Source organism: Typopeltis vanoorti, chromosome 24 (genome assembly GCF_054136105.1).
Source record: "Typopeltis vanoorti isolate ZY-2024b chromosome 24, IOZ_Tvanoo_1.0, whole genome shotgun sequence".
Lineage (NCBI taxonomy): Eukaryota > Metazoa > Arthropoda > Arachnida > Uropygi > Thelyphonidae > Typopeltis > Typopeltis vanoorti.
Window position 1 is genome coordinate 71360590 of NC_143572.1, and position 13354 is coordinate 71373943.

Below are 13354 nucleotides of genomic sequence, written 5' to 3' on the forward strand. Positions count from 1 at the left end.
TGTATGTTTGGAAACCTCTGTAAAATTGAACTTGATTTGTTAATTAATTTAACGAATTGCCAGAAATTTTACAGCCTAAATCACAGCAGCTGCTCTTTGGGAGACATGCTCTCCGCCAATTTCGGATGCATTGCAACAGGAATATTCTTCCATTCCTTGTTCAAAGCTGTGGTCTGATCAAAGTTGGCGTTCTAATCCATCTTGAAGATGTTTGATGGGGTTAAGGTCCGGACTCGGAACCATGAAGTCCAAGAACGCTTCAATGTTGTTTTGTAGAAACTGGTCTCAGATATAAGTGCAGTATGGCTTGGTGCACTGTCATGCTGAAACATGCTGCTAAAGTTCTTCCACAGCATGAAGCATACAGTTGTTTAGGATATCCAGGTGGCCATCAGAGATCTTGGTTTTGGGCACATCCACCAATGGACCAAGACCCATCCAACTGAAATACCACATACCATTACTGAGCCTCCACCAAACTTGACTGTTGTAATGATGCAGTCCTGCCAGAACCGTTCCCAGGGAATCTCCAGATACAAACAAAACCATCAGAATGAAACATTTGAAAGCATGATTTGTCACTCCATAGAACTATTTTCCAATATCTATGTCTAGGAACGGTGTGAAAGACACCAATCCAACTCTCAGATCTGTAACATTATTTGGCATTGAGGGGGTGTGCGGGTGATACGTGGCTTGTTCACTCAGGTTTGCTGTGGTAACCTAAGGCATGCTGGTGAATAAGCTATATTAAACTTGTACTCCTGTATTTTATTCTTATGCATGTGTTTTTCATGCAAAATTATCAGTAAACAGAAAACTAACAGAGGGTACTAAGGAGCCGATTACTTCTGCACAATTTATAAGTACTCATAGTCCATCAAATCACTTATCTTTACAATTAGAAAACAGCCACATGAAAGTCCCCACTATGCCTACTGCGTGAAGTAAAGAGCGGCAACAAAGGCCAACTACGAATGAGACCTTGAGTCTCAGCAGCATTGCACCATTGGTTGCCAACAAACTGAATCACAATATGAAGTGGCGCAGTTGTAAAACTGAAGTTATCAAAAAAAAAAAAAGGTATATCATGTGATTTCTGTTGCCACTGGCTGCATGCTTCCTGTGCAAAAATAGATGAATTGGTGCACAAGCTTTCTATCGATCTCAACCAGCTTTTCTTCTGTTCGATGTACCTTCCTTCCATAAAACAGCTACTGAACTTAGGCAAATGTCTCGAAAACCTCAAACAACACCTTATTGCTATGGTCGAAATTTCTCTTCCAAAATCCAAGCACTAGAAACTAAGCTCAAATACTTGACCAGCACCCGATCTCAAGTGTGCCCTTGCCTGCTAATGAACTTCACGACCTAATTGCATGAATAGTACACTAGTTGATCGAGACCGAAAACAAGAGACTCGCGTCATTATTCTAAACTTTCTGATGGAAGACGGTAAATCGTTAAAAGAAGGCATCAGCAAATTAGTAGGAGAATGCAACTTCGATCCCAGAAACATTGTCAAATGCCATCGTTTTGGACCCATAAACAAAAGAAAGGATGGAACGAATTTTCCACGTATCTTGAAAGTAACCTGTGACACACCGATAAGCACACACATCCAAATTAATAACGGCGATAAATAACAAGTTAAAGGACACTCCCCAATCACGCATACGTGCTTGACCTGACTTAACATTTGCCCAGAGGGAACAAAGATGCCAACTTCAAAGACAATTGGAAAAAAAATTCCAGAATGGAGACAACAGTTGGATCATAGACTACAAACAAGCCAAACTAGTGCAAAAATCAAGCGACTGCACCATTATCCACCAAAGAGACCAGTATGCAGGTACTGCATAGGAAATGTGCAAGACCCTTGCGGTCAAATACATGCCTCACAGAACCTTGCATATCCACTTCACCAACATTGGTGGCCTCAACTCCAACCTTAATAGTGTCCACTGCCATCTACAGTCCACCAAACCCCACATAATCTTTTTAGCAGAAACTCAAATCCCCCCCCAGTACTATTCATCTCAACCTTCCAAACTTCTTTGGTTGAAAATATCCCTCCTCCACTTAGTCAAATTCATTTGTTGTCTCTATCGCTCTCTTAATGCCACCAATCACTCTGAGTTCTTTAATTTCTTCTCCTTAAAAATTGATTTTCTCCAGTCCCACTCACCTAACAGCATAATCATCCTCCTAGGAGATTTTAATGTCTATAACACCAACTGACTTTCCTCTTCCAGTTGTACAGATCTTGCAGACAGAGATGCTGAAATTGCCATCACTGATGACTTACACCATTTGTTCACATGCCAACCAGAATACCAGATAACCCAAACCACTCCCCAAATACCCTAGATCTCTTCCTTATCAATGACTCTTCCAAATATGCAGTGAATGTAGTGAGCCCCCTGGGTAATTTTGACAACAATCTAGTGCTCATTTCCTCCCCCCATGCAGCAAAGCTTACACAGTCGCTCTCCCACACAAGAGTAGTTTGGCATTATAATGCCAAGTGGGACAGCCTCTGAGACTACTATGTTTCATTCCCATGGTTGGACTGTTGTTTCCAATTTTCCAATTCAAACATATGCACCAAAGTAATCCTCACTGGCATGAAAACATACATTCCTCACACTTCTCTGAATTGCCATCCCTTATCTAATCCCTGGTTCTCCAAAAGATGTGCCAAGGCTGTACAAATGAAAAATTAAGCATACCACAACTAGCTCAAATCAAGAACTCCATCTATCTTCAATGTTTATACTGAAGCCCGAAACAGATGCAAGAATCAGTGCAAGATCGATGCTTCCAAAACAGAATTTGAATGAGCAAAAAGCAGGAAACTTGCAACTTGCCCAAATGGCAGTGATGCTTTTTGGTCTCTTGCAAAGCAATTGGTTGTAACTTTTGCCCTACACTATTCCCACCCTTATCATACACAGATGGCTCTATTGCATCATCACCCATAGAAAAGCTAATCTCCTGGATTCACACTTTGCCTTCGATGCACTCATGCCTGACAATGGCAAAGCCCCCCCCCCTAGTCATTCCAATTGCCCAACATACAATGCATCCTATATCCTTTTGCCAGGAAGAGATCAGAAACCTATTGTCTGAATTAGACACAAAAAAGTCTCCTGGCCCTGATGGCATTCCTCCAACTCTCCTGAAGGTGTGTACACTAGCACTGGCTCCTATCCTATGCTGCCTGTACATACTCTCTTACTCCACTGGTATATATCCCAAAGCCTGGAAATTTACCTATATTCAATCCATTTCTAAGATGGGTGACAAATCACTGCCATCTAACTACTGCCCTATCTTAGTCACCTGAGTCCTATCTAAAGTGATGGAGAAATCATCAATTCTCAACTCCTACGCTACATTGAAGTCATAAGCTTTTAAGCAATCACCAGTACAGTCTGTCGCTGCGATCAACAGGAGATCTACTCTCATATGTCACCCATCTCTAAACAAATGCCATGGAGAGATTTGGTGAATCTCAGGTGTTGCACTTGACATATCCAAAGCTTTTGACCAGGTCTGGCACAAAGGCTTATTAAGCACACTCCTATCATTTGGACTGTCTCAGGACTTCTCAAGTTGGATCGCCAGCTTTCTGTCTGGATGCACACTATGTGTGATGGTAGATGGTTCCCTATCCTCTCACCATCCAACTAATGCTTGGAGTTCCACAAGGTTATGTTCTCTCACCATCCCTCTTCCTTCTGTATATCAACGACCTACTTCAACCCAATACAGTTTTGCAGATGACAGCACGTTGCACTCCTTCCTTTCATTTGACAAATCTTACTCTACACAACTCGCTTCAATCTACAGAACATCAACCATCACTGCTCTCAATTCTGACCTCCAAGATGGGACTCAGATAACCTTCTCAACTTCATGTTAGTAAAACCCAGTTCTGTCTTATTTCTCACAAAAAAAAACTATTCCCCCCCCCCCTAGTATTATTTTTGATAACACTCAAATTTCCAGATAAGATGAGATTTCTCTTCTTGGAATTACCCTGACATCAAGCTTCTCCTGGCATAAACACATCACAAACATTGCATCCTCAGCTTCCAAAAAACTAGGATTTCTCTTTCACTCAAGACGTCACTTCACCTCGTTAATCTTATGCAAATCACAAATCTGCCCAGCTATTGAATACTGCTCTCACATTTGGAGTGTGGCTCCTAAAAGCTCCCTCAAAATACTTGACTCAATACAGAGGAGAGCAATTAGGTTGATAAATGACCCATCTCTTACCAACTCACTGTTCTAACTTTCACATAGACATTTGGTTTCTGCAATTTGTGTATTTTATAAATATTTCCATGGCAAATGTTCATCTGAAATAGCATCAATAATTCCCACACTCAGTACTAAGCCCATTGGAACATGTACAGCTGCCTCCCAACATCCTTTTACAGTACACCTTGAAACCCACAGAACAAGTTATTTTTCCTTCTCCTTCATTCCTGCTACTGCTGTACTGTGTAATAGTCTTTCCCCTGATGTTTTTCCCAAGGAATACAATATACAGACTTTTAAAACAAATGTAAACAAATTTCTCCTTTCCCAATCCACTACCCATATACGGTATTAGGGTATTATAGGTTGATCAATCAGCCTCTCGTATATGGGCCCAACATATAAAAATAAAGCAATAATAATAAAAAAAAATAAAAAAAAATCGATCTCAGTCAGTGACTGTTAGTATCCTCCCAGTGCATTTTCTTGCTGTGGTAGCACCATCAACTTTCCATCTATGAAGGACCAAGCATTGGTGGATTTTGGTATACTGAGACATGTAGCAATGTCACGTTGCTTCATGTCTCGACTATTACACAGTCTTCTTCCAAGCATGACCTGGCATTGTAGATGGCAGCCACCTTGATAATGGGACCAGCCTTTAGCCCTCCTAAAGACTTCTTGTATTAATGGACTATAGAAAGCCTCTCTGCAGATGGGGGAAGAAGATAGTTCTAACTGTGCCATTCTTGACAGCCGCAAGCGTGGGATCAGCCATCTAAGTGATGGAACCCCAAGCCCACCATCCTTCACCCTCGCATGGAAATATGCAGTAGGAGTGTCAGGCGGCAGTTGGAGCCATGATCTCACGGCTGAACGGATAGCCCTGTCCGTTCGGGACAGTACCGAGATATATGTCACACCAAGCACCAGCTTGTGGTAAAAGCAAGGTAGGAGATAGTGGGAAAGGAGAAACAGTCTTTGCTGAGGCTTGAGAGGAGCTTTCCTCAAAGAAACGATCCCAGCTTCTTGGATAGAAGGGACAGAAGACCTTCCCTTTTGGGTGCACATGATACCGAGGTATCTCCACTCTTCCAGGATGGTCAAAGCATGGAACGGCTTCCTGTGCAGGGAAACTCTATAGTCTCGACCTTAAGCTTCTTGTCACGACCAGATGGGACAAGAGCTAAAGAGCAGGACTTCTCTACATTAATAGAAAGGCCTCGAATAGAGAAAAAGTCAACTGCCCAGTCAAGGAGTTTCTGCAAGCCTACCTTAGTAGATGCTACGAGAATAAGATCATCCTCAAAGACCATAGCATTAAAGGAAGAAGCGCCTAGAGAGAAAGGCCTATATGGCTAGGAAGAGAGTGAAGAAACTCATTTATGATGTAGTTAAAGAAAAGGAGAGATAGAGGATCGTCCTGGTGAACAGCAAGCACTGCGGGAATAGAAGTTGCACAGGACCCTGTAGTGATTGTGATGGAGCTACCTATACTTGGGTATCTCCATCACATCCATAACATAGGAAAGAAAGGGTTCTGGACATCCAGCAATAGCCAGTGCTCAAAGGAGAGCAGGAAGGATGATGCTATCAAAGGCCTTTTGAAGATCCAGGGGATGCTATATATATCTTAAATCTTGCAGACTCACATCCCCCGTGTACCACTTTTTGATATTTGTCAGTCAGCCATCCTCTTATCCACGCTAAATTTCTATAATCCAAACCCATTTTCTCCAATTTATGCAACAATCTGCCATGCTCTATTCTGTCAAAAGCCTAAGCAAAATCCAAAAGTGTCATTGTGTATCCATTCCCTTGTCTAGTTCAATGGTAACATCGTTATAGAATGCGAGCCCTAACCAATTTTTCCAAAATCTTAACCACCACTCCTGAGATACTAATTGATCAGATACATCGGTCTTTGCACCACCCTTGTGCAATGGAATTACCACACATTCCTTCCATTCCTGCAGAATCTTCCCTGTTCTGAGACTCATATTAAACATCCTGGTCAAAGGAATGGCCATTTCAGATGAACACACTTTTAGCACACATGCTGATATCCCATCAATCCCTATTGCTGAATTCTTATTCAATTTGTGCAACAGCTCTAATACCTCATCCTCATCCACCTGTGTTTCTTCATCTAGTGAAGAGGTGACAGTGAGTTCAATGTTGCATACACCAGGTTGATAGCTTTTAACAAAATGGGCAGTCCTTAACTGAACAACCTCTTCTGCATCTGTAATCCTCACAGTATCAGGATTTAGAAGAGTTATTCTTTCATATTCATGAAAGAAAGATGGTTTGTCTTTAGCATGCAGAGCCAGTTTCTTTTCATACTCAGACTCTGCTTTCCGTACGACAGTTGTGACTATTCTAGCCTGCTGCTTATAACGGACGTCATCCTTATGTACACAGTATCCCTTCCACATCATCCTTTTCTTATGAATCTCTTGTTTAATAAGGTTACACATCTACTTAACTCCTACTCTATTTATTCTTCATTCTTTAAATTCTTGGGACACATTCTGATATCGCATCATTCAAGTGTTGTTTAAATGCTTCCCATGCACTCTCGATATTCTTTCCATTCAGCAACCGATCCTATTCCACTGAACTTAGTATACTCCTTAGTTGGTCATAATTTCCTGTTTTGTAGTTTAGCATGTAACCTTTTCTGAATGGAACATTCATAAACTTAGTCACTTCCCAAGTGAGTACTGCATGATCACTGTCACCAACCAGAGGCAGAATAGTTGTCTTTAACTGAAATGTCCTCTGACACTATAATCAAATCTAACAGTCTTTGCCCTTGAGTTCCTTCTGTCACATAAAGACAGAACCATAGCATTAAAGGAAGAAGTGCCTAGAGAGAGAAGCCTATATGGCTAGGAAGAGAGTGAAGAAACTCATCTATGACGCAGTTAAAGAAAAAGGGAGATAGAGGATCGCCCTGGCGAACAGCCAACACTCCAGGAATAGAAGTTGCATGTCACATGAAGTGACATACAACTGTCACATGTCACCTGCTTGAGGAAATTGTCTTGCAACAGCTCAATAAATGCATTTTCATTCTTCTCATGAGATTCTACTGCTACCCAATCGATATGTGGATAATTAAAGTCTCCCATTATGATTACTCTTTTCGCTCTCACCTTTTCTATTTGGTGATGCATTTTTTTCATCACTAGCAACTGATCCACCAGGTCTGTAACAACACCCCACTATGTAATTAATCTTGTTAGATTCCACCTCACACCAGATGGCTTCAAACTCACTTCCACATGAAATATTGTTAGTAGTATTACTAAAATCATAGGTCTCAACTCTAACTGGATTTAAGTCATCCAATACCATTAACAGCATGCCCCCTCCTCTCCTACTTTTGATACTCGATACCAGTTAGTTGGTCTGATTCTGATAGCCAGGTCACGCTAATACCTACAATCTGAGGTTGTAACATATTGACTAAGGCAACAAACTCTATCCCTTTGTTTCTGATACTCCTAGCATTTGTGTACAGACAATAATCTACCTGTTTATTCTTTTGTATTGTCTTGTCTACCCAATACAGTTCTATTATTCTCTAATGCCTTACAGATGTAGACATCTTTGCACACATATGATGATCTGCATTGGATGAACCCAAAATCGTTCTCTCCTCGTCAACATTTCCATGGCAAAACCCATTCCCATCATTAATACAGTTATATAACATTGTCGCTCTTACACTCACGTTCACACCATTCCTCCCTTTATAATTTAGTTTCTCTGACTCTCTGTGTTAGGTCTCATACCAGTTATTAGTTTTTCTGGACCCCTGATACCAAATGCATTCAGGTATAGGCCATCCCTCTTATACAAATCCAATCTTCCCTCAAACTCACTCTACACATCCAAAAACTCGCATCCACTCCTACATAGCCTATGCATCAAATCGTTTGCCATCATAGCCCTTTTTCCTAATTCATTTTTATCATAGCGAGGTAAAATACTAATGATTTTCACTTTCAACTCTTCCAACAACCCTTTCATGTCCTCTCTCATACTGAACTTATCGCCAGTTAAATTGTTTGTACCTACTACAACTACAATTTCATTTACTTTTCTTTTCTGTTTTTAAATTGCTTCCTTTATATTCTTAATTTTCGCTCCAGGAAAACTCGATGTTATAACTTGCTCATCTATAGCATTTTTTATTATAGTCACCATACCAAATAACTTCTTTATTTTTACTAACAACATCACTTACCTGATTTCCGTTATTTCCTGACTTACATGTTCTCTTGCTTTGTTGTTTCTTATATTCCTGTTTAATTATGAAATGAAAACTCTTAGCCATTATGTATGTCTATTACCAATATTCAAAACAAAACTCACTTGATGAGACCCTGCTACCAGTATTGCAATTATGTTACAGTGACACATAATATAAGAAAATTACTATGATACCATAAAGAATGATATATAATATTTCTGTTTAGTTCTGTAAAAATAATCATAATTAAAAATCTGAATATTTTTACGTATTGTTTATGTTAGTATGTTTATTAGTTTTGTTTTCATAACACGCATTGTCGGCACTTGCGATGTGCTCGTTATGGAAATTGTTTTGTTAAAAGTGATATGTAAAGCAGTTAAAAATTTATGTACTTACCGGATTTGAATAGTTGTGTAACTTTAAACAAATTTATTATGGTTTGAAATATTAAGTTTTGTGTTTTATGAGGACATTCCCTTGTCGCTAACGGAGACAACGTGTCAGCCATTATACAGTACTTAGTTTCTCGCTTGCCATGGAGTACGCATGCTCGACGAGAAGTTTGATGTGTGATTGACAGCTGACAAGGAATGCGTTCGGTATCTGAGTAACGGGAGAGTAAACAAGAGAGCGTTCGGAAGGAATTTAGAACACAGGCCGGCAGACATTTAGGTTCGGAAGGAACTTAAGTTTTTTAAAGTGACAGTCGGAAGAAAATTAATAGTATATTCCGAAAAAGGAATCGTGGAACTATTAAGTTTCAAAGTGGAATAAGTATTGATGAATAAAAGGAAAATATTGCTATATGCGTTTTAAACGGAATATTGGAGGAAATACTAATTGAAAGATTTATAGTAGATTCCGGAAAAGGGAATCATAGAACTGTAAGTTTTTTTTTATTGGAAAAGTTAAGACTGTCAATAAGCATTTAGTGAATAAAAGAAGAATTTGCTATTTACATTCTAAAGGAATGTTCGAGAAAACTGATTAGGAAGTTTCATCTGTATTAAGGATGCCGGATCTGACTATTATTTCTACTGAAGAAAAGAGACAGAATTAAGTCAGGAAGAATTAGTGTGTGTTACATAAGTGATGAGAAAGGATTCTGTAAAAATGAAGAATAGAGTCATATATCTTCGGAAAAAGGGCTGTGACAGAGAAAGAAACTGGCTATGAGCATTTTTGTGATTGTGCAAACAAAGCGTTTAGTCTAGTCTTAAGTGTAAGTTTATTTTTAAAAGGCCTTGGATCCAATTAATTTGTAGTTAGTTATGTAAAGTTGTTTGAAGTGTATATATATATATTGTTTTAGTTTTATTAAATGTGTTTATTTTGTATTTAGTCTTGAGTCAGTGATTATTTGGATTCTGAAAGAAAGAGTTAAGATCATTGCACCAATTGGAGTGAACTCTTGTGCACATAATAAAATATAGGTACACTCGGAAATAAAAAAATAATTGTTAGAAACAGAGATCATTCTCTATGGTAGGATTAAATATAAGATAATATCTATGAATATCCTTATCTATATAAAAATCCACCAATTATTAACAGTTCCTTAATGATTAAATCATCAACTTGCTGGCCAGTTGGCTGAGTAGTTAGCATATCCAATCACCACCTGGAAGACTGCATATTCAAATTATGCCTTGCCTGGAATGGAGATTTATAATTGTCCTCAGGTCGGGGATGTATTTTATCACCCATTGCGAGACCACTCTCCTGTTTATTGGAAGTCTGAAGTGGCTTGAAAAATTTCCATCTTTGGTTGCTAGAGTAAGATTTCCAGATTATGATAAATAAAAGATATAAAATTAATAAAAATAGAAGGGAAAAAACCCTAGCCCACCCACATTACAACCTTTCATGGATTGTGAGTTATATACTCTAAATATATATTTAATATCTTTTTACATTACTTCATCCATGTAAAAGTTTCAGTAGTGCTCATATTTTTCACTATTATGATATGCAAACAAATAAATTTCAACAAATATTTTGTCTTGTATAGATAAAACTTAATTTCAAAGCAATGTATGAAATTTATATATACAGTCTATTATACTGTAAAAAAATAAACATAATATGTAATTTACGACTGAGATTTTTAAGCTATCATGTAAAAAGATCATTGAAAAAAAAAGAGTTGTGCAATTTTGCTGTAATAAAAAAATGTATTTTTCAATAGTTGCTCATCTTATTAAAATTTTATGACAATAGTCACTGTTAATTTATTTTTAATGATTTAATTATGGTATATGCCGGTGTATAAGACAGTATATGAAGTTGGGGAAAAAATATTACTGAAATATGAAGTTATCGTATATCCTGGGTATAAAATCTGAACCCTTGAATTCATTGATGGAAGAATATCTTCAAGCAAATGTCTAGTAATGTATGCTGTGTAGCAGTGTTTTGCTAGATGCATGCACTATATTAATATATTTTGCATAAAAAATTTGTATTTAAATCCTGATGAAACCTTACTGGTGTGATTATCACATGAATTATAACATATACAAAGCCAAAGACTGGAATAAACATAACAAATAATATCACCGATTGCCTTGTGCTGGAAGACGTCATTCAAAAATTACAATAAAGAAAATGTGCTGTGATGTGATATTATATTAATGTGTAAGCAGATGTTAGCGATAAGTGTAAAACATGTGGTTGTCTTATACTGAAAGTAAAGCACAAAATAAGTGTTCTGAATGGAAAGAAATTTTGGAGGTAATTTTATATGCTTGCTTGGCTTGTATGCTGACATGTATTTTCTCCCCCTGTAAACTAAGATATGCTATATATGATGATATTGAGCTTGTATCTTTTTCACTGCTGAGTGAAGGCCTCTCCTGTTGTGAGAGTTGGGTCTACTTCTCCCATGGCAACCCAGTCCGTCTTGGGAGCGTGTGTATATATTTGCATGAATGAATGAATGTGTGAAGGTAAAGGACAATCACAAACATCCATTCCCCAAGGGGGATATGCCATTAATATTAAGGGAAAAATTGAGGGAAGTGTAGTTAGTGTGATCCACAACATTTCCTTTTAAATTACTGCTTCTAGGCATTTTGTTATGGATGAAATGTTAATATTAAAGCAATTAAGTTTGATTCATTTATATTTGCTTTTAGGAAATCTCTTATTCAGTGTGTAGAGAAGCAGCTGTTAGGAGAACATCTCACAACCATTCTTCAAAAAGGACTAGACCAGTTATTAGATGAAAACCGAATTACTGATCTTACATTAATGTATAGTCTTTTTTCACGTGTTAGGGAGGGTTTACCTGAACTTTGTGCACATTTTAATCTTTATATCAAGGTAAGTTTGCAAGTTATCTGATATTGAGAAATTTTTTTTTTCATCATACATAGCACAATATGTTTTTGGTCAAAGATTCTATTAAATTAAAAGAATTTTGCTAATACTTTATAAACTCTTTGAACAGTTATTTATTTATTTTTTAAGATGCATAGAGAGAAAATGATCAATAATTAATTAGTCCTCCTCTTGCTTTTGAATCTGTTATGTGCAGTGGTAATAAGTCTGATTTTCTAAAGCAGTTCCTGTTTTTTGCAAAACAAATCTTCTTACAAAGATTCTGCATTTCCAGAGTGCCACTAATGTCACAAGGAATGGATTAACAGATTGGGGCTGTAACACAAGATACACACAACAGAGTGAAAAATTGATGTTGGCCACTGCCCAAGGTTTATTATTGACTTTCTGGTATGTCTCAAGTACACTTATCCAGAACCATAAGATTTCTTTTGATTATTTCTTTTTTTAATGGTTCCTTGTGGGTGTAAGTTTTGTAGGCTTTTCTACCTCAAGTATTAATATGTACTCCTATTTGCATTTTTGAAAATTTTCTACTATGGTTCTCTCACTGCTTATTTCATTTAAGTCTTTCAAAGTAATTAATCCAGAGATCTAGAGTATCCTTATCTTCCATTTTCATGTCACCATTATCATCTCTGATTTATTTTTTAGTACTCTTTCTTCCATTTCTAAGTTTTTTTGATAGCCTTCGGAATATCTTGCCACCTTCCTGATATTTACCTTCTATATATTGTTACCAAAGTGTTGGCATAGTTGGCCAAGTGGTTAGCATATCTGCTCTCCAGCCAGGAGGCTGTGGATTCGAATTCCTCCTTGGGTGTTGGATGTTTGTGATTGTCTTTCACCTTCATACATTCATCCAGACAAATATGTACACACTCTCCCAAGATGGAGTGGATCACCATGGGAGAAGTAGACCTAACTTCCTGCAATGGGATTTCAGCATACCCTGCACTTAGCAGGACATGACACTAAGAAAAAGCAGATATTGTTACCGAAGTCTTCACAAGACTTCTATTTAGCTGCCTTCACACTTAGCTTAGATCTCGTACGTTTTTTCTGCATTCTTTTAGCACCTCTGCTGATTTATTTTCTAAGAACTTTTGGTATGCTTGCTTTCTTTTTTTCCATTACTGCTTCCATAACTTATGTCCACTATAGTGTTCTTATTTGTTATCCTGGCAGCAACTCCACCACATACCTCCCTGGCTGAATCAGTCAATATTTTCTTCAGAGTTCACCACTGAAACTCCAAGGTTTGGTTCTTGTTTTTGAACTGTTTCATTCTTTCTTGAGTAATTTGTGTAGTCCAATCTACAGTTTACCTGTAAAAGCTACTCAACTTTAACTCTTTTTAAAAACCATTTTTACATACTTTCTTTTCAATGTAATATTCAGTTTTATCCTGCTTAAAACTAAGCGAAGGTCATTTCCAATTTCAAATCCTCTGTACACTCTTGTTTCCTGCAC

At 37.7% G+C, this 13354-nt stretch overlaps 1 protein-coding gene across 2 annotated transcripts in view; it reads left to right on the forward strand.

The window, feature by feature from the left end:
- Cul4 (cullin 4) overlaps positions 1-13354 on the forward strand; it is a 276936-nt gene that overhangs the window by 118000 nt on the left and 145582 nt on the right. For both annotated transcript variants that reach the window (XM_090414048.1, XM_090414051.1), the window contains one exon: positions 11677-11863. In XM_090414048.1, coding sequence (XP_090270174.1) covers positions 11677-11863 — 187 coding nt within the window. The remainder of the gene's footprint in view (positions 1-11676; positions 11864-13354) is intronic.